The sequence below is a fragment of the Pituophis catenifer genome, unplaced genomic scaffold, assembly GCF_029215685.1.
Source record: "Pituophis catenifer annectens isolate HBS135680 unplaced genomic scaffold, rPitCat1.0.hap2 SCAF_10, whole genome shotgun sequence".
Taxonomy (NCBI): Eukaryota; Metazoa; Chordata; class Lepidosauria; order Squamata; family Colubridae; genus Pituophis; species Pituophis catenifer.
In genome coordinates, this window is record NW_027256890.1 from 8,709,853 (window position 1) to 8,734,812 (window position 24,960).

Below are 24,960 nucleotides of genomic sequence, written 5' to 3' on the forward strand. Positions count from 1 at the left end.
ATATTTTAAAATACGTTGCTAATATGCTAATATGTTATTATAATAATAATAACTTTTTCAGTGTTTCTTAGCTTGCCAGTTTTCTGGTAGATTGCCAGGCTTCTCAAGTATACCCCTACAACCATGATAGCGAACCTATGGCACGCGTGCCACAGGTGGCACGCAGAACCATATCAGTGGGCGCGTGAGCATTGCCCTACCTCAGTTCCGGCACGCAGGTGCATGTGCACCAGCCAACTGATTTTTGGGCCTTCCGGCCCACCAGAAGTTGAGAAACAGGCTGTTTCTGACCTCCGGAGTGCCTCCGGGGGGGGGGGAGGCTGTTTTTGCCCTCCCCAGGCTCCAAGAAAGCCTCTGGAGCCTGGGGAGGTCGAAAAACGGGCCTATCAGGCCCACCATGCCATCATGTGCCAAAAGCAGGGGGAACGTGTGGGGGGTCGTGCACACATGCATGGGTGGGATGAGGCGGATTGAATTGTGGGTGTGGACATGCACGCGACCCCCCCCCCCGCGCGACCCCCGCTTTTGGCACGCGACGGCAAAAAGGTTAGCCATCACTGCCCTACAAAATACTTCCTAAACTTGGATGGCCGTGAAGGGATCCACACGCAACCTTTCCCTGCCTCACACCAGTATATACTTGGTGCAAGATTGATTTATTTTTATTTTATTTATTTGATTTGATTTTTATACTGCCCTTCTCCAGCAGGACTCAGGGGGGTGAACAGCCGAGATAAAACAGAGCATACAAAATTTAAAAAACAGTTTAAAAGGTAATTAAATAATTTCGGCCCACAATTTAAAACAACCCAGTTAAAACCAATTTCAAATTAAAACCGAATGGATGGGATCAAGCCAGCCCGGCTAGATGAAGTAAATGAGTTTTCAGGGCCCGACGAAAAGTCCGGAGGTCTGGTATCATGCGTATCTCTGGGGGTAGGTCGTTCCAGAGGGCGGGTGCCGCCACAGAGAAGGCTCTCCCCCTGGGGGTCACCAGCTGACATTGTCTGGCAGACGGCACCCTGAGGAGGCCCTCTCTGTGCGAGCGTACTGGCCGGTCGGAGGCTATTGGCGGCAGAAGGCGGTCTCGTAGATACCCCGGCCCTAAGCCATGGAGCGCTTTAAAGGTGGTCACCAACATCTTGAAGCGCACCCGGAAGACCACCGGGAGCCAGTGCAGTCCGCGCAGGAGAGGTGTCCCATGGGAGCGCCCCATCGCTCCCATAATCCCCCGTGCGGCCGCATTCTGGACCAGCTGGAGCCTCCGGGTGCACCCCAAGGGGAACCCCATGTAGAGAGCATTGCAGTAGTCCAGGTGGGAAGTGACGAGTGCCTGAGTGACCGTGCGTAGGGAGTCCCGATCCAGAAAGGGGCACAACTGGCAAGATTGGAGAAGAACTCAGGGGTGGTAGTCACTTACCTTTGCTACCGGTTTTGCAAATGTGAGCGCTCGCATGCACCACCTCCACGCAGGCGCACGACCTTCAAAAAGTCAAAAATATGATGTCCGGGCAGGTGGGCAGAGCCTCCCGCCCAGTGTGGGTTTCAAAAAATTTTTACTGCCAGTTCTGTAGATGTGGCTTGGTGGGCGTGGCATGGATTGGTGGGCGTGGCTTGGTGGGCATGGCAGGGGAAGGAAACTGTAAAAATCTCCATTCCTTCCCCACTCCAGGGGAATGTTACTGCAAAATCCCCACTTCCTTTCCGTCCTTCAAATATGCCCGACTTCCATTAAGTTCAAACTGATGTGCATTCTTGTTCTGACTAGGCTTCCCTAAAAAGCAGGAAGCAGAGTCTTGTTCCCGGCAAAACCTCTTTTATTTATACGACTGAATTCCTTTCATTCACAGTCAGCAAGGCGTGTCCAAACAGACTTTCAGAGGAATATCTATCAACACAGACCTTATCTCGCTTGGAAGGCTGCCAGGTAACTAATTTCCAAATGCAGTACAAGGCAAAACTTGGCACAGAGTCTCTCAGAGTCACGGAACGAACGAATTGTTTCCGGCAAAAGCCCCCTCCCCATTCGCTCCTCTTTTGTTTCCTATGGGAGAGGCCAATCACCTCCAAGGTGTGGCTTTACTCCCAAGTCGACCCTGCTTTCTTAGTTGCTCTTGTCTTCTGGCAGCTCTGCGCATGCGCACAATGGGAACGGGCTCCAGCTGTTCCTCTGCCTCACTGCTGTCTAGCTCCCTCTCTGCCTCCGACACAGAGCCCTCGTCCGAGCTTTCCCCAGCCCCCAGGACTAGCCCAGGTTCCTCCCCAACCTCCTCACTGTCCGACTCTGCTGGCCGCCAGCGGGCCACAACAATTCTTGAGGAACTGAAGAGAAAGAGAAGGGCAAACAAGAGCTTCTGGTGTTGTTTTTAGGCCATCTTCGCTTTCACGCTTGTGTTTTATCGGAGGAATTTTCTCGTACAATAGGACAGCTGTCGGTCCCTCCTCTCTCTCTCTCTCTTTCTTTTTTAGAATTGAGCCACTGGCGGGCTTGCAAAGGAACTGTCTCTTTAGCTCCAGCTGTTTTTTCATGCCTCGTTTTAATGTTTAATGTGTTTTAAGGCAAAAAGAAAAATGCGAATGTGGACTTTTCCCTTCTCCTCAATTCTTCCTTCACCACTTTTTTTTTTTTTTCCTTCTGAATATGGCCTTATGTTTTTCACAGCCTTCGAATGTATTTTCTGAAAATGGGCTGGGGAGGGTCACGCAGCTGAGAACTGAAGGCAACTGTGTCCGATGGCTGGAAGGGGGGAAAAAAAAAGCTTTATTTTTGACACCTTGAGAATATTAGAATGATGAATGTTTATGTTACTCCGTAGGTTGTTCGTATTGATTAATAGCTTTCTTTTTTTTCTTTTTTTTTCCTCCCGGTGCCTCCGACTATATAAACGGCAATGAGATCCATATGCTTTCGCTCGGTGTCCTAAAAATAATTACCATCACTCTTTAAGTTTTGCCCCCTTTTGCTGAATACTGAGTTTTCCGGGGTGGAAAAATCGTTCTAGCCAAAGTTCACGACGGCCAGATGGAAGCATTTGGAAATGAAGATGCTGGCTCAGATTCCAAGTTTTTTTTTTTCTTCTGGAAGTTACAGCAGAATTTTACTTACGTCGTAGGGCATTATCATCCCCTCCAAGGAAAATACTCCTGACTTTGGGGTTATGTCAAGGGTGGACGGGGAGAGGGGGGAGGCTTTAGCGAGAACGAAGCGGCGAATAAAAGTCACTCAAAAGCGCGACTAAAGTTTTAGCACCTTTCTGTTTAAAGAATGGATGAGGAATGTTGTTATGGGCTCCAGAGCTTTTTTGAGTGTATGTCTTTGGATGTTGCAGTAGCACTTAGACTTATATACCGCTTTACAGTGCTTTCCAGCCCTCTCTAAGCGGTTTACAGAGTCAGCCTCTTGCCCCTAACAATCTGGGTCCTCATTTTACCCACCTTGGAAGGATGGAAGGCTGAGTCAACCTTGAACCGGTCAGAATCGAACTGCCAGCAGTGGGCAGAGTTAGCCTGCAATACTATATTCTAACCACTGGGAGGGAGGGAGGGAGGGAGGGAGGGAGGGAAGGAAGGAAGGAAGGAAGGAAGGAAGGAAGGAAGGAAGGAAGGACAATAGCACTTAGATTTATATACCTCTTCTCAGTGCTTTCCAACTCTCTAAGCGGTTTACAGGGTCAGCCTCTTTCCCCCCAACTATCTGGGTCCTCATTTTACCCACCTCGGAAGGATAAGAGGCTGAGTCAACCTTGAGCCTGGTGAGATTCGAACTGCCAAATTGCAGGCAGCCGGGAGTCCGCAGAAGTAGCCTGCAGTACTGCACTCTAACCACTGCGCCACCAAGGCTCAAGAATGAATCATTGCCTCTCTGTCGCAGGCTATGTTGTTGTGGGTGTGGGTGTGTGTATTGTGTGTGTACGTGTGGGGTTCTTGGCACGCTCTGAGCTTCGTTGGGTTGGTTGGTAATGCACTGATGTTGATACTTAGCCGGGTCATGAAACGTCTGCAAGGAAACATACCAACCTCCAAGGACCCCACAGTCGTCGTCCTCCTCCTCTTCCTTTTCCTTTTCCTTTTTCTCCTCTTCCTCTCTGCAAACCCCATTCTCTTCTAGCACTGATCATGTTACATAGTTGGGTCTTGAAACATCTGCAAGGAAGCAACCAAGCTCAGAGAGCACCAAGGAATTCACAGTCTGCTTCTTTCCTCCTCCTCCTCCCTACAAACCCCACTCCTAGCACTGATGATGTTACCTAGTTGGGTCATTTATTTATTTATTTATTTATTTTATTATATTTCTATACCGCCCTTCTCCTGCGGGACTCAGGGCGGTGCACAGCCGAGATAAAACATAATATATAAAATTTAAAAAAACAGTTTAAAAACAATTAAATAATTTCGGCCCGGTAATTAAAACAACCCAATTAAAACCAAAATTCGATTAAAAAACTGAGAGGATGGGATCAAGCCAGCCCAGCTAGATGGAACAAGTGTGTCTTCAGGGCCCGACGAAAAGTCCGGAGGTCTGATCATGCGTATCTCAGGGGGCAGGTCATTCCAGAGGGCAGGCGCTGCCACAGAGAAGGCTCTCCCCCTGGGGGTCGCCTGCCGGCACTGCCTGGCCGACGGCACCCTGAGGAGGCCCTCTCTGTGTGAACGAACCGGTCGGTGGGAGGCTATCGGCGGCAGAAGGCGGTCTCGCAAATACCCCGGCCCTAAGCCATGGAGCGCTTTAAAGGTGGTCACCAACACCTTGAAGCGCACCCGCTTCATGAAACGTCTGCAAGGAAACAGCCAAGCTTAGAGAGCACCAAAGGCTCACAGTCCTCCTCCTCCTCTTCCTCCTCCTCCTCTGTACAAACCCCACTCCTAGCACTGATGATGTTACCTAGTTGGGTCACGAAACGTCTGAAGGAAACGCACCAAGTTCAAAGGGCACCAAGGAGCCCACCGTTCAAGCCTGAGCTACATTCTTTTCGTGTGGTCTTTCTTTTGGTAGCTTCTCCTGCCCCAGCAAATTTGGTCCTGTTTTGCTTCTGCTTTGCAAAGAGGAGACCACTTGGAGCTCAGAATATCTGGGAAATGATGAGGATCCATATACAGGTGATCCTCAACTTACAACCATTCGTTTAGTGGCTGTTTGTTAAGCTACACCGATCCTGCAAAAAAGGTGACCTTAGGATCGTTTTTCACACTTAACGACCATCGCAGCATCCCCGTGGCCACGTGATCAAAATTTGGACGCTTGGCAACCAACTCCTATTTATGACCGTTGCAGGGTCCCCCGGGGTTTACGTGATCCCCTTTTGCAACCACCTGACAAGCAAAGTCCACGGGGAAGCCAGATTCACTTTACAACCGTGTTGGTCACTTGCAACCACTGCAGCGATTCATTTAATAACGGTGGCAAGGAAAGTCGTAAAAAAAAAAATGCGGCAAAACTCACAAATTATTGTTGTTTCGCTGAATGACAGTAAATTTCGGGCTCAGTGGTGGTCGTAAATCGAGGACTGCCTGTATTTGATCAGTAGCACATCCGAACGGGTTGAATAATTTTAGATCCATAATTATACTGTACGACTGTAATTTTGTTGCTTGTATCCTTACGATATATATATATATATGTTTATTTGTAAAACGTTTTTTTATTTTTTTAAAACATAAACATAAAATACATCTTTTTAGAACGAAGCATTGATCTGGTCATAGATTGGTACAATCACAAATTCATCTTTAACAATGACTCATTTCCACTAATCATCATCTTATAAAAATAATAAAAAATAAATAAAACAGAAAAAAAAACCACAATAACTCACTCAAAACAATTACCTTTCTATTATTTCAGCTCAAATCTTACTTTCCAAATAACACAACTTAATGTTTTACACAATTGTTTCCCTAAATTCTATCTATTTTATAATATTATCCAGGAACCTGTTACTTAAATCTTTAAACCCTAACTCAATATCATTTCATTATCTTTTCTTTTTATTTAAATGAGTGTATTTTAAAGATATAAATCATTACTATTATCATAAACAATATCTTAACTATCACTTGCAGCAAATCCTCTTCATTACTATTTATCTCAACATAATCCTAATTTACAAATAATCACAACATAATCATTTTTAATTATTTATCACAGCACATCATCTTCATCTTAATCCTCATCTTTTACTTTAATCCCAACGTAATCATTTTTATTTTTACTGTTAAACCCAGCATAGTCGTTTATTTTTAGTTATTCCCAGCAAAATCATCTTTATTTTTACTCCTTACGATTTATATTGATATTGTTTCCTGATTGCTTATTTGTACCCTATGACTGTCACTAAGGGTTGTACCTTATAATTCTTGATGAACATATCTTTTATGTATACTGAGAGCATATACACCAAGACAAATTCCTTGTGTGTCCAATCACACTTGGCCAATAAAAAATTCTATTCTATTCTATTCTATTCTATTCTATTCTATTCTATTCTATTCTATTCTATTCTATTCTATTCTATAGAAACACACCTGTTGTGGGGTTTGTGGCTTTGCTAGGAAAGATTTATTCCTGCTCCTTCTGCCTTTCGACGGCGTTTAAAGCGGAGAGAAAAATAATGTATTTTTAATCTGGGCTTCGGACGCTGAGTTTATCGAGGGAAAGCAGGAGAGAGGGGAAAAATTGCACGATACTTTACCCGCAATATTGTTTTTGTTTCAAAACGTGAGATTGAAACGCCAAGTGACAGGACTGGGAACGCGAGAGTTGCTGAATTCGGCTGGAATTTTTCCTGTGGGAATCGGGGAGTGTTTGTAAAAACTCTGGGAGGTAGGATTATTATTATTATTGTTGTTGTTGTGCGCAAGGTGACTTATCTGACGTCTGCATATTTGGAGACGATATGATGAATTAGAAAACGAACGTTTTTGGGGACCGCTTGTTGAAATAACGAGCGTTGGAATTTGGAACATGTCAGAAGAATTTAAAAAAAAACTACCCTTAGTTGGAGACATCTGGCATCCTGGGGAAACGCTTCTATTTTTCCTGCTGATGGTTGGATTTGGGATCTACAAACTTTCCAGATTCCAGAAGTGAATTTTACTCCTGGTTGGCCAACAGAATGCATTAGATCAGTCATGGCGAAACTTTTCGGCACCAAGTGGCCAAACCGGAACACGCTGGAGCCCCGGAGACCACATGCATGTGCCAGCCACCTGGTCTTCTGGTTTACGGCACGCACATATGCGCCGGCCAGCTAGTCTTCGCGCATGCCGGAGCCCCAAAAACCCGAAGACCAGGTGCCAGCCAGCTAGTCTTGGGTTTCCAGGGCTCCGGCAGAGCGAAGCTCAGCCGGAGCGGAAACCAGACTATCTGGCGACAATGCATGTGCCCACAGAGAGGGCTCTTTGTGCCACCTCTGCCACACGTGCCATGGGTTTGCCATCATTGCATTAGCTCTACATTGCTTTTTGGGTTTTTTTTTTTTTATATTTTTTAAGACAAACAAACATTTAGTACATCAATCATCCCTCCCCTGTGACATCTCGATGTTATCTTCTTCAATTGTTTTTGTTCTTCTTCTTCCAAAAGTTTCTTCCATCTTGATCTTCATCCAAACCACTATAACAATTCATTCCTAGAACCATATTCTAGCCATCAAGTTTTTATACATAATATATATAATTTTTATACATAATTATATGTAATTTTATACATAATTATAAAATTAATCCTTTATATCTCTTTTTCCAACCAACAATAAAAATAATTCCGTATCTTAAAATATTCTAATTCTTCCCTATCCTTAATCATCAAAGTTAGTCTATTCATTTCTGCAGAATCTAAAAAAATTTTTATAACTTCTTCTTCCAAAGGTATTTTCTCTGGCTCTACATTGGTAGAGAGAAGTAAGAGCTTTCACCACAAAATATGTTAGCGAGATCTGCAATTGATTATCCGTCCTTTTATTGCATTTGTGGGAAAAAAATATAGATACAGATAGCTTTATTGATTAGCCTATAGGCCATATCAAAGCACAAGGTTCAAACACAGACCACTGATAAAATCCTATGCAAACAATTTTTATTTATTTTTTTTGCTTTTAATTTATATGCCGCCCTTCTCCGGAGACTCAGGGCGGCTTACAATGCGTTAAGCAATAGCCTTCATACTTTTATATATTTATACAAAGTCAGTTTATTGCCCCCACAATCTGGGTCCTCATTTTACCTACCTTTGAAAGGATGGAAGGCTGAGTCAACCTTGAGCCTGGTGAGATTTGAACTTGCAGTAATTGCAAGCAGCAGATGTTAATAACAGTGCTTTAGTCCACTGTACTATCAGGCTCCTATTTAAAATAAGAGTAGGGTAAAATACAATAGTTATAGGATAAGATACAATATAATTTAATACATAAATATATAAAATAGAATAAAGTGACTTAAAATTATATTTCGGTGTCACCCTTACAATCTACTCCAATCAGACCCACGTATGCAGATCTCAACCGAACCATTTTATGTGTAAGTATCGTGCTGTGTTAAATGTTATTTTCAGGTTCTGGCCACACATAAAGTAAGTTGTTTTGATATGGGGATCCCAATGGGTCATTCGTTTGGTATGTGGACCAAGGTACCTATCTCTCACCCCCTTATACAAGCAACAATCAAATAGGATGTCAGCCAGATCTTCTACCTCTGCAGCTCCACAAATGCAGAGATGTTCATTGTAGGACTGTGATGGCGAACCTATGCCACACGTGCCACAGGTGGCACGTGGGCCATATCGGTGGGCACGTGTGTGTTGCCCTAGTTCACTTCCTGTGTGCATGTGCGCTGGCCAGCTGATTTTCAGGCCTTCCGGGCCCACCGGAAGTCAGGAAACAGGCTTTTTCCGGCCTCCGGGGGAGCGGGGAAGGCTGTTTTTGCCCTCCCCAGGCTCCAAGAAAGCCTCTGGAGGCACGTGACAGCAAAAAGATTAGCCATCACTGTTGTAGGGTATAGAATGGAATCTCCCATATCTGACCATTGTGTCAAGCTGTTCGAATCTCGCTCGCGTAAATATCTCCCTAAGACGTTTGGCAGTTGTAACTTCAAATAGTTGTCTACTTGAAAAGAACGTTTGTATTTGCTCAGCCATTTTAAGTTACCCACCTTATGGGTATGGTAGCTATATCATTTTGTGCTTCTATATCCTTAATTCTTTGGGCAGCTCTTTTTTTAAAAAATTGTTCTCCTGTTACACAAGTGACTGGAAGGCCACAGCTTCTTACAAAATTCGTTAGTTTGGTGTTCCAGGAGATTTGTGATTGTAATTTTATTTGCTCTAGTAGACATAACTTGGGGAGTCTATCCGTCTCCATTTCGTTGACTTTGCACCAGTAGTTATATGCTCTAATTTTGGATAGTGCATGAATTGTATGAATTCCAGATTCCAGAAGTGAATTTTACTCCTTGTTGGCCACCAGAATGCATTAGATCTACATTGTTTGAAGGCACTTGGAGAGCTAGAGAGGAGCTGTCATCGCAAAATATGTTAGCGGAGATCTACAATTGACGATCCTCCCTTTTATTGCATTTGTGGGGGGAAAAAATATATAGCAAACTAGCCCTTAGTAGTTCAATCAATCAGAAGAGAGCTGGAAGTTGGAAACTCTTTTATTGATGGTTAGAGAATAAAAATGGAAGTTAAAAATAGGGAAACAAAAGAAGAAGATTAGCGAAATACCGAAAATATGTTAAGAGAGAGATGTAAACATTATGATTATTATTACTTTTATGACTATTAGGATTATTATATTTATTATTATTATTATTATTATTATTATTATTATTATTATTATATTTTTATTAGAAGATATGTCAAGAGGGAGAAGTGAATATGTTTATAACGTTCAATATTAGTATTGTAAAATTAGAGAAGTAATACTAATGTAATGAATACTGTTGTAAATTTTGATATGCATGTACCGAGGTGACACATTGTTTAATGGAAGATGCGCATGTGCCCCCCCCCCACTTTTAGTACATGATGACACGGTGGGCCCGTTTTTCACCCTCCCCAGACTCCAGAGACTTTCTAGGAGCCTGGGGAGGGCTAAAACAGCCTTCCCCATTCCCCTGGAGGCCCTCGGGAGGCCGGAAACAGCCTATTTCCCAACTTCCGGTGGGACTGAAAGACCCAAAAACCACAGATGCGTGCTGGAGCTGAGCTACGGCAATGCTCACGTGCCCACTGATTTGGCTCCATGTGCCACCTGTGGCACCTGTGCCACAGGTTCGCCATCACGGCCCTATACAATTTCAGACAAGTGGCCATCTAGTCTCTTCTTAAAAAAACTCCAGTGATGAAGCACCCATAACTTCTGAAGGCCAACTCATTCCATACTTAGTTATTCTCACTGTAAGGCAGTTTCTCCTTAATTCCAGGTTGCTTCTCTCCTTGATTAGTTTCCATCCGTTGTTTCTACTCCTGCCTTCTGGTGCTTTGGAGAATAAATCGACCCCCCTCTTCTTTGTGGCAACCCCTCAAATACTGGAATGCTGCTATCATGTCATGTCCCTAGTCCTTCTTTTCTCTAGACTAGCCGTACCCAATTCCTGCAACCGTCCTTCACATGTTTTAGTCTCCAGGCCTTTTAACCATCTTAATGGCTGTTCTTTGCCCTTTTCCCCCAAAGTCTCAAGATCTTTATTTATTTATTTCATTTATTTGATTTGATTTGATTTGTATACCGCCCTTCTCCAGCAGGACTCAGGGCGGTGAACAGCCGAGATAAAACAGAGCATTCCCCATCTTTGGGGAAAAAAGGGCAGAGACGGGCAACTAAGATTATTTAACTCAACCAATTTGATGGACGGTGGTAACTCCCTCTTTTTCTGGGCCAAGTTTGCACCTTAGATAGGAGCTTTGTAAAAACACGCTTGTTCCGTGCCAGCTAAAGGATCCTCCCCAAATTCACACACCACAAGCCTTATCCTTCCATCAGCAAAACTTCAGTCAATCGTTTGGGGAAGGAAGAACAAGAGTGATTAAAATTTCCCTGATCCTTCCAGATTGCCTTTAGGGTGACTCCGGTGTGTTTATTGTTCTGCTTAGCTTTGGAAAAATATATATATATACACATTTTCCAGAATTGCTCATTGGCTTCCAGGATGATTCCCTGTGGCGTGTTTCTGAATTAAGTCAGGGCACCCTAGGAAGGAAGGAAGGAATGCCAACATTTGGAAGATCTTGAGAAGTTTGGCCATTGGCTTGGTGGAGCTTTTTGCAAATTTTGTGACGCCTGGTGAATTTTGTACCAAGAACGAGCCGTGCTGAAGATCCCGAAGGCGTTGAAAGTCACCTAAAACCAATCAATCTTGAAGATCATTCATCAGCATTGACAGGTGACATTTGGAAAGCTAACAACCCCAAGGGTGACATCAAAGAACATCGGAGGAGGAGTTGCCTTCATGCCTTGCATGCAAACAATAAACCAGCATGTAAAATTTGTTTCTTAATGAGCAATCTGGATGGAGTCGAGAGATGCAATCTGTTAAAATTAAAATTCCCGGCTAATCGTTGATCTCACCCATCAATTGTAACTTAGGTTGCTCAGTCTGGTTCAGACGTCAACCGCAGGTGGAATGGAATGGAATGGAATAGAAGGAGGAGGAGGAGAAGGAGAAGGAGGAGGGAAAGAAGAGAGAGAAGGAGAAGAATGAGAGAAGGAGAAGCGAATAGAATAGAATAAGGAGGAGGAGGGAAAGAAGAGGGAGAAGGAGAAGAATGAGAGAAGTAGAAGCAAAAGGAATAGAATAGAATGAGGAGGGAAAGAAGAGGGAGAAGGAGAAGAACGAGAGAAGTAGAAACAAAAGGAATAGAATAGAAGAATAGAATACAGTAGAATAGAATAGAAGACTTTATTGTCACTTTAATTGTACACTAATCAGCATACATTAAAACAAATTTTCCTTGCATTCAACTCTCAACCATTATGCATACACACATATATATGACTCAGAGAAACATCAGTCTAGTTTGGATGTATACATATATATGATGGGGAAAAAATAATCCTGTGAGTTTACAAAACGGATGGAATAAGGAACAAAGCTGTTACAGAATCTAGTAGTCCTGCTAGAAATACTTCAAAATCTCCTCCCAGAGGGGAGCAACAGAAACAGATCATGGGTGTGTGTGTGTGTGTGGGGGGATCTCTAACCAATGCTTCAAGCTCCAAGCACATAGCGCTTATAAGCAGCATCCTGACTAATGGGAAGCGAGCTTCCTATAATCTTCTCCGCTGTCCTCACCACTCTCTGTAGGGACTTTCTATCTAAAGCGCTACTGCCACCAAACTGCAAACAGTGATGCAGTTTGTTAAAACGCTCTCAATCGTGCCTCTGTAAAGAAATAGCCAGGACAGGAGGAGAAAGATGTGCTCTCCTCATCCGACGCAGGAAATGCAAATGCTGGTTTGCATGCTTCACTAAGGATGACGTGTGGAGAGACCAGTTCAGATTGTTAATTATCCTTAATTATAGTCCTGGCTTGCTGTTTTATGACTGTTCGAAGTTATGGCAGTGATAGAACAAGTGCTTTCTGGGCCCTAAAGCAGACACACATGGTTTTCATAAATAGTCACGCCCCCAATGGCCACTTGACTACTGGGGGTGCTGGGTCACAGCATTCTACAGTCATGTGACCGATGGTTCACCATGTTTTCTGATAGTTCCCAGCCTATCTCCCCAGTTTTCTGCAGTTTGCCATCAAGAAAAGATCATTGAAATGAATGCTTTTGCTTAAAAACCACCGCAAAAACTTTTTCTGGAAAACTACCGTATTTTTCAGATTATAAAACGCACTTTTTTTTGTCTCCCAAAAGGGGGTGAAAATGTCTGTGTGTCTTATAGACCAAATATTGTCGAAGCCCCACCCACCCGCCAGACGTTTTTTGGGCTCCGCACGCCCCATTTTTGGGCCTTTTTTCAGTCTTTTTCAGACCTTTTTTCAGCCCGTTTTGAGGCTTTTTTCAGCCCATTTTCAAGGCTTTTTTTGACCTGTTTTCAAGGCTTTTTTGACCTGTTTTCAAGGCTTTTTTTGGCCTGTTTTCAAGGCTTGTCTTCAAGCCTCAAAAACGAACCGAAAAAAGCCTCAAAAATGGGCCAAAAAAGCCCTGAAAACGAGCTGAGAAAAGGCTGGAAAAGGGCAGAAAATGGGGCGTGTGGAGGCTAAAAACTTTTTTTGGTTGTTTTTCTCTTCTAAATTTAGGTGCGTCTTATAGTCTGAAAAATACGGTACTTTTGATGACGAGTTCTTCGGCTAATGACTGCAATGACTTATGACTGTAATTCTGGGCTCAGTTACAGTCACAACTTGAGGATTGTATTGTCCAAACTTGTGCATTTTGGAAGAAATGCAAATGAAGTTGGGAGGCTTTTAACTTGTTTAAGATTTTCTTTTTAAAAGTTTTATTTATTTCAAGGCGACTGTGTGGTCAAGAGGTCAAGCAGCCTGGTTGAGCCAGCTCGTGTTTCCATCTTCCTTTCTTCCTTTTCCTTTTTCAGGAACTTCTAATCGGCTGTGTCATGACGGCTGTTCCTGCGCCAGATCCTGTCTACGTTTTACGAGGAACAAACAGTGGCATTAATACACTGTGTTTTCAGTGTTCAAACCCAGATCCAGATTTTCCCATTCTTTACTCAGGGTGAGTAAAGAAAGAGCATGCAAGTTTACTAGCACCGATGACGCTAACCTAGTTAGGGTCATGAAACATCTGCAAGAAAACAAGCAAACTCAGAGAGCACCAAGGACCCCCTCGTACAGCTGACTGCAAGTACAAATGCAAGGGGAGGGGGGCGCTATGGCTCAATGGTTAAAGACACTGGGCTTGTCGGCTGGAGAACTGACAGGTTCGAGACTTGAGCTCCATGCAACGGGGTGAGTTCCTGTTCCCTGCTCCAGTGCCTGCTCACCTAGCAGTTCGAAAGCATGCAAATGCGAGTAGATAAATAGGTACCACTTTGGTGAGAAGGCAACAGCATTCTGTGTGCCTTTGGCATATAACCATATTGGCTACATGACCATGGAAATTGTCTTCGGACAACGCTGGCTCAGCCAAGAAACAGAGCTGAGCGCCGTGCTGTAGAATCGGACATGACTGGACAGAGAAAACCTTTACTTTTACAAATGCAAGAAATATGATATTTATACTGCCACTTACTGTATATTATTTTACAAGTTATCCCATCTAAGTGGTTTAAAATGTGTAACAGACACACGGAAACAGCAAAGGAACTAGAGGGGATGTTTCATTTAACCAAGATGAAAATGTAATTATCTCATCTTTTTAGCTTCTCGCTCTTTACAACCATGTGCAAGATCTGTTGTACCCTGTTTCCCCGAAAATAAGACCCAACTGGAAAATAAGTCGTAGCATGATTTTTCAGGATGCCCATAATATAAGCTCTACCCCAAAAATAAGCCCCAGTTAAGATCGTCAGCAGATGAGGCGTTTAGTACTGTATTTCCCCCAAAATAAAACCTAACCGGAAAATAAGCCATAATGCATCTTTTGGAGCAAAAAATTAATATACGACCCCATCTTATTTTGGGGAAAACACTGTATTAAATGCCAAGTCAGAATGTCACAATCCTGGTTAATTCTCCTTTTTCTTTTCATTTTTTGGTTTTAAAACAGATCTTCTAACGGACTGGTCCATATCTGGAATCTGAAGACGCGCCGAGTCTGTGGCAGCCTGGATGGCCACGGTGGAAATTCAGTGTACTGTGTGAAAACATTATCCAATAGAAGAAATGGGCTTCTTAGGTGAGCCTACATTTAACAAGGCGTAATTCAAGTTTGGTAACATTGATTACAAATAAGCCTCGACTTAGTTGAGCCCAACCTTTCTGTTGCTAAGTGAGACAGTTGTGAGTTTTGCCCCATTTTTTGACCTTTCTGGCCACGGTCGTTAAGTATCCCTGCAGTTGTTAGGGTGGAAACACAGTTGTTAAGTGAATTTGGCTGCCCCACTGACTTTGCTTGTTAGAAGGTAGCAAAAGGGATCACATGACCCCGGGACACTGCGGCCATCATAAATATGAAACCGTTGTCAAGCATCTGAATATAAATCACATGGCCACGGGAATGCTGCAATGATTATAAGTATGAAAAACGGTCGTAAGTCACTTTTTTCAGTGCCGTTGTCACCTTGAATAGTCACTAAATGAACTGTTGTACCTGTAGCCTGGGGCCACCTCTTCAGCTGGACATTTAAGGCAGAGTTGTGTTCAAGGAGGGGGTTGACTAGGAACATGGAGTTTCATTAAGGAACTGCCATGAAACTGAATGACCCAGGAGACATACGCTAACTATATATATATAAAAATGGATGTGTATGTGTGTTCTAGCATAACTCTGGAACGCCTCGAGCAATTTCAACCAAACTTGGTACACAGATGACTAACTCTCTGGAAACAAATACTGTGGGGGGTAAGACACCTCTAACACCCCTCATGGTGTGGGGAGGTGTTCTGTTAAGATACAGCCTGTTGTGCCTTAAAACGGCTTCTACTGGACTGCCTTAAAATGGCGTCTACTGTACAGCACAGTGGAGTTACCATGGTAACAGCTTCACAGTACTCCACAAGGCGATTCCTTCTGGTAAAGGGGAAAATCCAACATCAGAAATTACGTTTGGTCCGGACATTTTCAACAAGGCTTTGATGGTCAATAAAACATTACTGCCTGCACCACTATGAGACTGTCTAATACAGGATTGGGATAAATCAATAAAAACTGGGCAATACCGGGTTATCAGCTAGTAACTAAATAAACCCCTGGAGAAGTGAATGAATATTCTCCCCAGTGGACTTTTCATGTGACAACCATTTTGATTTTCAAAGTCAGGGCCGTGACCAGAACATCTGCCTGTGGGACTTATCCGAAGGAAGGAACGTCGTCACGGAAAGCCTTTTCACAGAGAACGTTGGGTTCTGCAAATGTTCCCTCTCTGAGGTGACAGAGAAACGGTCTCTCCTGGCCACTCCGTGGAAAGGATTAGAAGAGGTAAGTCATTCCTCTAACACAGAGGTGTCAAACTCAAGGCCCATGGGCCGGATGCGGCCCACGGGGTACTTAGAATCTGGCCCGCGAGGCTGGCCTGGAAACAGCAAGGGATTGGCCCACGGTGCCTCTGCCAGCGAAAATGGAGCTGGGGGGATGCACGTGCCCTGCTGTGCCCTGTTTTCGCTGGCCGAGAGCTGCAGGAGGCCATCGTGAACGAAAATGGGGCACGGGGGGGGGGCATGCGCGGCCCTCCCGAGCTCCGTTTTCACTGGCAGAGGGCTATTAAAATGAACTAAAAACTTAACAAAAGGAGAAGTGTTTCACCTTTTGCATTTGAGCATGCAAGAAGGGATGGGAAAGAAGAAAGGGAAAGAGGAAAGAAAAAGAAGGAAAGGTAGGAAGAGAGCAAGGAAGGAAAAATAAGGAAAGAGGGGAAGAAAGGAGAATGGAGAGGGAGGGAAGGAAGGAAGGGACCCTGAGACCCTCACTCACTCACTTGGCCACCACAGGTGCCCCCTGACACAAATGATATCGAGCTGGCCATGCCCACTGTGGCCATGCCCCCCCCCTCCCCGGCCCTCCGAGGTCAAACACAACCATGATGTGGCCCTCAATGAAATCGAGTTTGAGCCCCCCCCCCTTGCTCTGCCCTGCGTGTTGGCCAAGGACTCTCCAAGATGTTCCTCTGAGCTTGGTCCATGGCAAGGAGTCATGGGAATGGTGTTGAAATGAAGCAGGAAAGCCCACTTTCCCAAATGCAGGAGACAGGACCACAGAAGTTGGAGAACACAGGTTTATTTGCTAGCAAAGGTTCGGAGCATTCACATGTCAGATTCCGAACCCCGGGCTACGCCAAGGTGTACCTTTTATACATTTTGCAATTCTAGCCACACCAGAGGTGTTACGCCTCTGACTTTATTTCCATATATGGGTACTATCTTACACTGTCTGTTATCTTCCGTTGACACGTCTGGTGACATATTGCTTAATATAAGTTCACTACAGAAATGATATAGAACATCGGTCATTAAGCTCATCAGTACATTTAACAAGTTCCTCATTTCTGTTCCTTGTACTCTCCTGAGGTTTGCAACATAACTTCTACTCCCATGTCAACACTTCTGAGAGCACCATAATACTGTGAATAATACAATGCATAGATTAATACGATTTATAGTATAAAACCCTCCTGTCTCATAAGGAATCTGGAAGGTCGCTCTGGTTTCATCAGTTGGACAGTGGGAAATATTGCTGGATCAATGAACTCAATGGGAAGAGGGGACATCAGAATCCGTTGCATCAGTTAAACAAATTAGATCGTCTTTGATGGTGGTGGTGGGATGCCCCAGTTTTCACCAGGGTTTCTGTTCTGACCCAGCTCCCCAAACATGACAAACCCTCTGTAAGCAATCAACGATTCCTTTATTAGGAGCGCCAGCAGCCCCAGCAAAAAGTCAGCAGGCTAACAAGTCTGTCCGGCAGGGAGATGAATAGCTGTCTGCCACAGCTATTCATCTCTGCCCCCTGCCTTTTATCCCCAGAGCTCTTCAGTGATGGCTCTTCTGTCCCAAGGACCGGCCCATAGATTTCCACTGTTCTCCTCTCCTCTGCCTTCTGAGCATCTGCACATCAGGCACTGGACCCAGCTGTTCCTCCTCTTCCTCATCAACCACCTCCATACCTGGGGGCTGTTGACTCTCCATCTGAGGACTGATGGATGGCCCAGGCTCCGCTTATGTCTCTCTCTCTCTCTCTGACAGCTCCATTCCCTCTTCCCCCTCAGGTTGTCTTGATGCCGATTTTGACTCCCACACCGCCTCCTCCTCCTCCTCTAATTCGGCTGTTGGAGGGACCGGTGGCCAAGAGGCCACAACCATTTCCCATCTGCATATTGATAGTTGATCTCATCACATCAATTCCTGCAACCGTTCTTCATATGTCTTAGCCTCCAGGCCTTTGATCATCTTAGTTGCTCTTTTTTGCACTTTTTTCCCCAAAGTTTCAACATTCTTTTTTGTAATGTGGTAACCAAAACTGGATCCAGTATTCCAGGGGTGGGCTCATTGATAAAGCGGTACTAATAATTCTGTGCCTCTGTTTATACAACCAAGGATTGTATTCGCATTTTTGGCTGCCACCGCACACCGCCAGCTCATGTCTAAGTGATGAACTAATAAAAAATTTGGAACACAAAAGAAACTCCACAAAACCTGGAAACCTCCTTAAACACCAAGCCAAAGCACTTTGAGGCTTATGATTAACACGAAGACTTAATATGTGTTTACACTTGGCCATTAGCCAAAATAGATTTTTTCCCCCCCCTTGAAGCAGGTTCTGTCTATGAATAATAAGATCTGAGCAGGCATTTATTTGTTCCCGATTGCCCTAAAACCGCCAGAAACATGCATTTCTCTTGCCAATTTGCCAGAAACATGTTTAAAATGCCTTAGAAATGTGCAAAAAAAAAAAAAAAAAGAGAACTCATTTTCTTGGGGGTGACTTGTAGCCACCGAAGAACCTTATTAACCCCCGGCAAAAGTAAAAAAAAACACACATTTTTTTTTCCTGGGGAAACCTTCTCCTCCTGGTTTTAAATTACATGCTAAGTAGGATATTATTTTCCCAAAGCCCGACGGCTACATGGGTGAAGATTCTGTCAATCTAGCCAAAGATACTCATGCCACAACTTGTCCAATCTTGGAACAAGCAATACTGGTGTGTCAGACTGGGACTGGGACCATGTTTGAGGCCGATCCCTGCCATGAGAAGTCTGTGAGAAGTCATACGTTTATGTTTGAGGCCAATCTCGGTCAAAAGACGTCCAAGAGAAGACAAGGACCATGATTGAGGCCAATCCCTGCCATGAGAAGTCTGTGAGAAGGCTAGGTTTATGTTTGAGGCCAATCTCAGTCAAAAGAGAAGTCTCGAGAGATGATTTGGTGGGCTGCTCACTCGCTTGTCATCCTACCTAGCTCACCTTATGGGCAAAAGAATCTACGCATGTAGATTCTTCCAACAGTGCTCCTCAACCATGGCAACTTTAAGATGTATGGACTTCAGCTCCCAGAATTCCCCGCAATCAGCATGGCTGACGGGAGAATTCTGTGAGGTAAAATCCAAAGATCTTAAAGTTGTGAGGATTGAGAGCTACTGCTATTAACGAAAAGGGAGGCGAGGGGAGGAAGGAAGGAAGGAAGGAAGGAAGGAAGGAAGGAAGGAAGGAAGGAAGGAAGGAAGGAAGGAAGGAAGGAAGGAAAGGGAAGGGAAAAGAGGAAAGGGAAGGGAGGGGAAGGGAGGGAGGGAGAGAGGAAGGAAGGGAGAGGAAAGGAGGGAAGGGAAGGGAAAAGAGGGGAAGGAAGGAAGGGGAAGGGAGAAAGGAAGGAAGGAAAGGAGAGGGAAGGGAAAGAAGGGAGGGAGGGGTAGAAAGGGAAGAAGGAAAAGAGGAAGGAAGGAAGAGGGAAGGGAAGAGGAAGGGGGGAGGGGAAAGGAGAGGGAAGGGAAGGGAAAAAAGGAAAGGGAAGAAAGGGGAAAGGAGAGGGGAAGGTAGGAAGGGGAAAGGAGAAGGAAGAGAAGGGAAAATAGAAAAGGGAAGGAAGAGGAAGGGAGGGAGGGAGAGAGGAAGGAAGGGGGAGGGAGGGAGGGAGGGGAAAGAAGAGGGAGGGGAAGGGAGGAAGGGGAAAGGAGAGGGGAAGGGAGGGGAAAAAGGGAGGGAGGGAGGAAAGAAAGAAAGGAAAGGAGAAAAGAGAAAAGAGGAAGGGAAGGAAGGAAGGGGAAAGGAGAGGGGAGGGGAGGGAAAGGAAAGAAGGAAAGGAAGAGAGAGAGAGAAAGAAAGAGAGATCTATATGGATAGTAATAATAAATAAGACAGCTTCTTCCCATATTCTTCTTTAAAAAAAAAAAAAAAAAAACTACAGTAGGACCAGGCAGCCCATTTCACAGTTGGTGCATCTCCTCTAAAGGCCTCCAGTGCCGTTGAATTTCTGCACGTGCCCGAACTCCGCTGACTCTCTTGGCGGTACCCAAAGCAGAACCGAGCAAGACCTATTGAATTCTCTCCCAAGATCCATTCAGAGTTTTTTTTTTCCCCTGCTTCAGCTCAGCTTGCTGTCCTTTGCGTTGAAAAATGTGTCAGCCGTAAATTATATAGATGTGGGGCCATTCCTCTTCTCCCCCCCATTCCCCCCCCACCCCGCCTCAGGTACACACACACACACACAACACACTGCAGGAATTGAAATACAATCCACAAACTCTTCCAACTGGCGTTTGTATTCCTGAAACAGCTTGGTCTCGTTTTTATGTTCTCCCCGGGAGAGAGCCCGGGGGTGGGGGGGGCCTTCGGCGCAAAGGCGCAGGGTTAGTTTTGAAGGTTAATTTTTAAGTGGTGTGTTGAATGCAACACGCTGGGCTGGCAAGGCCACCTTCTAACTACTCCGTGTGCAGCCTGAAAAATTGCATTTTGACGAGCAAATGCATTTTTTTATTTTATTTTTTTATTTCGGTAGACGTGCATAAAGCTGGGAAGGAGGCCAAGGCTCGGGGGGGAGGGGGGGCGGGGAACAGGAGGTGGGAAAATATTGAAAGACTACTGAAAGAAATTAAATTTATCGAACCCCCTCACCCGTGGAACTACCCTCCTGTTGGGGGTAGCAAATGGGTTGTGTGAATGCATGGGAGTCTTGAGCTTGGATCTTTTCTTGCCGACGTTTCATTACCAAAGTAGGTAACATCATCAGTGCTAGAAAGAAGTGGGGTTTGCAGAGAGGAGGAGGAAGATTGTGGTATTCTTGGTGTGAAAAATAGAGTAGAGTAGAGTAGAGTAGAGTAGAGTAGAGTAGAATACTAGAATAGAATAATAAGAATGGAATAGAATAAGTGGAGTGGAGTAGAATATTAGAATAGAATAATAAGAATAGAATAAGAGTAGAGTAGAGTAGAATACTAGAATAGAATAATAAGAATAGAATAGAATAACAGTAGAGTAGAATACTAGAATAGAATAATAAGAATAGAATAGAATAACAGTAGAGTAGAATACTAGAATAGAATAATAAGAATAGAATAAGAGTAGAGTAGAGTAGAATACTAGAATAGAATAATAATAGAATAGAATAAGTAGAGTAGACACGGTGGCTCAGTGGCTAAGACACTGAGCTTGTCGATCATAAGGTCGGCAGTTCAGCGGTTCGAATCCCTAGTGCTGCGTAATGGGGTGAGCTCCCGTGACTTGTCCCAGCTTCTGCCAACCTAGTTGTTCAAAAGCCGGTTAAAAATGCAAGTAGAAAAATAGGGACCACCTTTGGTGGCAGGAAAGAAGGAAGGAAGGAAGGGCACTAGCAATAGCGCTTAGACTTATATACCACTTCACAGTGCTTTCCAGCCCTCTCTAAGCGGTTTACAAAGTCAGTCTCTTGTCCCCAACAATCTGGGTCCTCATTTTACCCACCTCGGAAGGACGGAAGGCTGAGTCAACCTTGAGCCTGGTGAGATTCGATCTGTCAAACTGCTGGCAGCCGGTGATCAGCAGAAGTATCCTGCAGTACTGCACTCTAACCACTGTGCCACTGTGGCTCTTATTCGTGGATAAGACGGACGGATGGATGGATGGATGATAGACAGACAGAATAACTTTATTGTCACTTTAAATGTACACTAATCGACGTACCTTAAAATGAAATTTCGTGGCATACAGCTCTCAAAAGGGTCACCACCTCCAACATACATCTACATAAACATGACAAAAGAGTAAGATAAATACAAAATTTTGCACATACCCACATATATTACGTATGGGCTTGTTTGCCCCCAAGCCTCTTGCAAAAGACTCGAAAAGTTTTCGCTTGTGTTCCATGGTGTCTGGCTGGTAACCAATTCGACTTGTTTCTTGAATATCAGGTTCGTGTTGTGGAGCTGCCATCCAAGACATCAATCTGTACCTTGAAGCCGGAGACGGATGCCAAGCTGGGCATGCCCATGTCTCTGAGGATGTGGCAGGTAAGCCAACCAGAAGCTAATTAGGAAACACTTTCCCTGCACACAGACCGAGAGGCGGAAACTCATGAATCATCCTTTCCTACAAGAATTATTTCTTTCCAAAGATTGTCCACGGGCCATCAGCTGCATGTAGTCCTCGACTTAACGACCTGTTCTGACTTAAGCTTCCTTAGAAGTTGAACAGCACAAACGTAGTCCCGGCAGACCTCTTTAATTCATACGGCTGTAAATTACTTTCATTTACAATCCGCAAGGCGTTTTAACAGTCTTTCAGAGGAAGGTTCATCAACACCCACCTATCTCACGTGGAACGCTGCCAGAGAGCTAATTTCCAGGCGCAGGGCAAGGCCAAACGTGGCACAGAGTCACAAACAGAAGTTTCAAATCTTGAATCGGCCGGATGAACTAATTGCTTCCTGCAAAAGCTCATGTCCCGTTTGCTTCTCTTTTATGTCTAATGGGGGGGGGGGGCAATTATCACCAAGCCTTACTCCCAAGTCGACCCTGTTTCCTTAATTGTTCCTGTCTCCTGGCATGCACACACTGGGAACAGGCTTCCGCTGTTCTTCTGCCTCGCTGATGTCAAGACTCCGGAGACTCCGGAGGCAGCAAAGAACTACCAGATGGCCCTGGCCCCCTCTCTGCCTCCGACTCAGAGCCCTCATCAGAGCCTTCCCCAGACTCCAGGACTGGCCCACATTCCTCCCCAACCTCCTCACTATCCGAATCTGCTACCAGCTCTGCTGGCCGCTGGCGGGCCACAACACAACCACGATTTGAGCCCAACATTTCTGTGGCTAAGCGAGACATTTGTGAAAGCAGGTTTCACGCCATTTTACGACCTTCTTAAGTGAATCGCTGCGGTGGATAAGTTAAATAATACGGTGTTAAGGGAATCTGGCTTCCCCCTTACCAAAAGGTCGCAAAAGGGGATCACACAACCTTGAGGCAGACAGCAACAGTCATAAGTATGAGTCAGTTCGCCCAGCGAGTTTTGATCACATGGTCACGGGGATGCGACAGTGGTCGTAAGTATGAAAAATGGTCATAAGTCGCTTTTTTCATTGCCATTAAAACTTTGGGTGGTCACTAAATGAACTGTTGTAGATTGAGGACTACCTGGAATTATGCTGTTTAAAGGCAGGAGGGAAACAGGAATCACCTTCAGTTAGGCTAACCGTCCTCGACTTACGACCATTATTGAGCTTGGAATTACAGTCATATCATAGCCGGTTGTTAAATGTGTGACTGGCCGATTTTGTGACATTTGGGGGGTGGGGTTATTAAGCAAACGTGGCCATCGTAAAGTAAATGCTTTGGACATAAAGCACACCCATGAGTTCACAAACTTAATGATACGGTACTTCTTAAAGTTGAAAAGCCATTCGTGTAGCGATAGGTTCGAAGTTTTCACAACATTGAAAAAAAGGGACTTAAAACAGGTTCTCGCCATTAAGGACTGTCGTAACATCCCCTTGATCACATGATCAAAATTTGGGCACTTGGCAACTGGCATGTATTAATAATTATTAAGGATAAATTTCTGACAGAGCAATCAACCCATGGAACAGAAGTTGCCTTTGGAAGCTGTGGGAGCTTCATCCCTGGAGGCTTTCAAGAAGAGACTGGACTGCCATCTGTCAGAAATGGTGTAGGGTCTCCTGCTTGGGCAGGGGGTTGGACTAGATGACCTACAAGGTCCCTTCCAACTCTGTTAATCTGAGTCTATCTAAGATGATCAAAAGTCTGGAGACTAAAACATGAAGGAAGGTTGCAGGAACTGGGCATGGCTAGTCTAGTGAAGAGAAGGACCAGGGGAGATCTGATAGCAGTCTTCCAATACTTGAGGGGCTGCCACAGAGAGGAGGGGAGTCGATCTATTTATTTATTTATTTATTTATTTATTTATTTATTTATTTATTCAAATTTCTATACCGCCCTTCTCCTTTCGGACTCAGGGCGGTGAACAGCCAAGATAAAAACATCTATACAAAACATCACAGTTTAAAATAAAGTTAAAATAATTTATAATTTGGCCCATAATTTAAAACTTGTCAATTAAAATCAATATTAAAATTTTAAAAACTAACCCTAAAATCAGGACAGACCGGCTAACTGGAAAAAATGAGTTTTTAGGGCCCGACGAAAAATCCGAAGGTCGGAGATCACTCGTATCTCTGGGGGTAGATTGTTCCATAGGGTAGGTGCCACCACAGAGAAGGCTCTCCTCCTGGGGGTCGTCAGCCGGCATTGTCTGGCCGACGGCACCCTGAGGAGGCCCTCTCTGTGGGAGCGAACCGGCCGGTGGGAGGCTATTGGTGGCAGAAGGCGGTCCCGTAAGTACCCTGGCCCTAAGCCATGGAGCGCTTTAAAGGTGATCACCAACACCTTGAAGCGCACCCGGAAGTCCACCGGAAGCCAATGCAGCTCGCGCAGGAGAGGAGTCACATGGGAGCGCCCCGTCGCTCCCATAATCCCCCGCGCAGCCGCGGGGGATTATAACAAAAGCTTATTTTCCAAAGCACCCGAAGGCCAGACAAGGAATAATGGATGGAAACCGATCAAGAAGAGATTCAACCTGGAAATAAGGAGAAATTTTCTGAGAGCAATCAACCCATGGAACAGAAGTTGCCTTCGGAAGTTGTGGGAGCTTCATCACTGGAGGCTTTCAAGAAGAGACTGGATAGCCATCTGTCAGAAACTATCTTCTGCTTGGGAGGGGGGGAAAGGGTTAGACTAGATGACCTACAGGTCCCTTCCAATTCTATTAATCTGTTAACAACGTTCGCAGTCTCCCGGGTTCACGTGAGTCCTCTTTCGTGGCCTTCCAACAAGGAAAATCCATGGAGGAAACTGGATTCACTTCATGACTATGTGGGACTCACTTAACGACTGCAGTGATTCATTGAACAACCGCGGC

The 24,960-nt window shown here is 44.7% G+C and overlaps 1 protein-coding gene across 5 annotated transcripts in view; it reads left to right on the forward strand.

The window, feature by feature from the left end:
• GNB1L (G protein subunit beta 1 like) overlaps nucleotides 1-24,960 on the forward strand; it is an 80,576-nt gene that overhangs the window by 44,469 nt on the left and 11,147 nt on the right. For 3 of the 5 annotated variants that reach the window (XM_070950748.1, XM_070950749.1, XM_070950751.1), the window contains exons 2-5: nucleotides 13,543-13,682; nucleotides 14,676-14,804; nucleotides 15,884-16,046; nucleotides 21,942-22,040. In XM_070950748.1, the coding sequence (XP_070806849.1) occupies nucleotides 13,543-13,682; nucleotides 14,676-14,804; nucleotides 15,884-16,046; nucleotides 21,942-22,040 (531 nt within the window). Of the gene's footprint in view, nucleotides 1-1,855; nucleotides 1,928-11,309; nucleotides 11,380-13,542; nucleotides 13,683-14,675; nucleotides 14,805-15,883; nucleotides 16,047-21,941; nucleotides 22,041-24,960 lie in introns of those variants that run through there. The other 2 variants (XM_070950750.1, XM_070950752.1) reach the window with 2 other exon arrangements.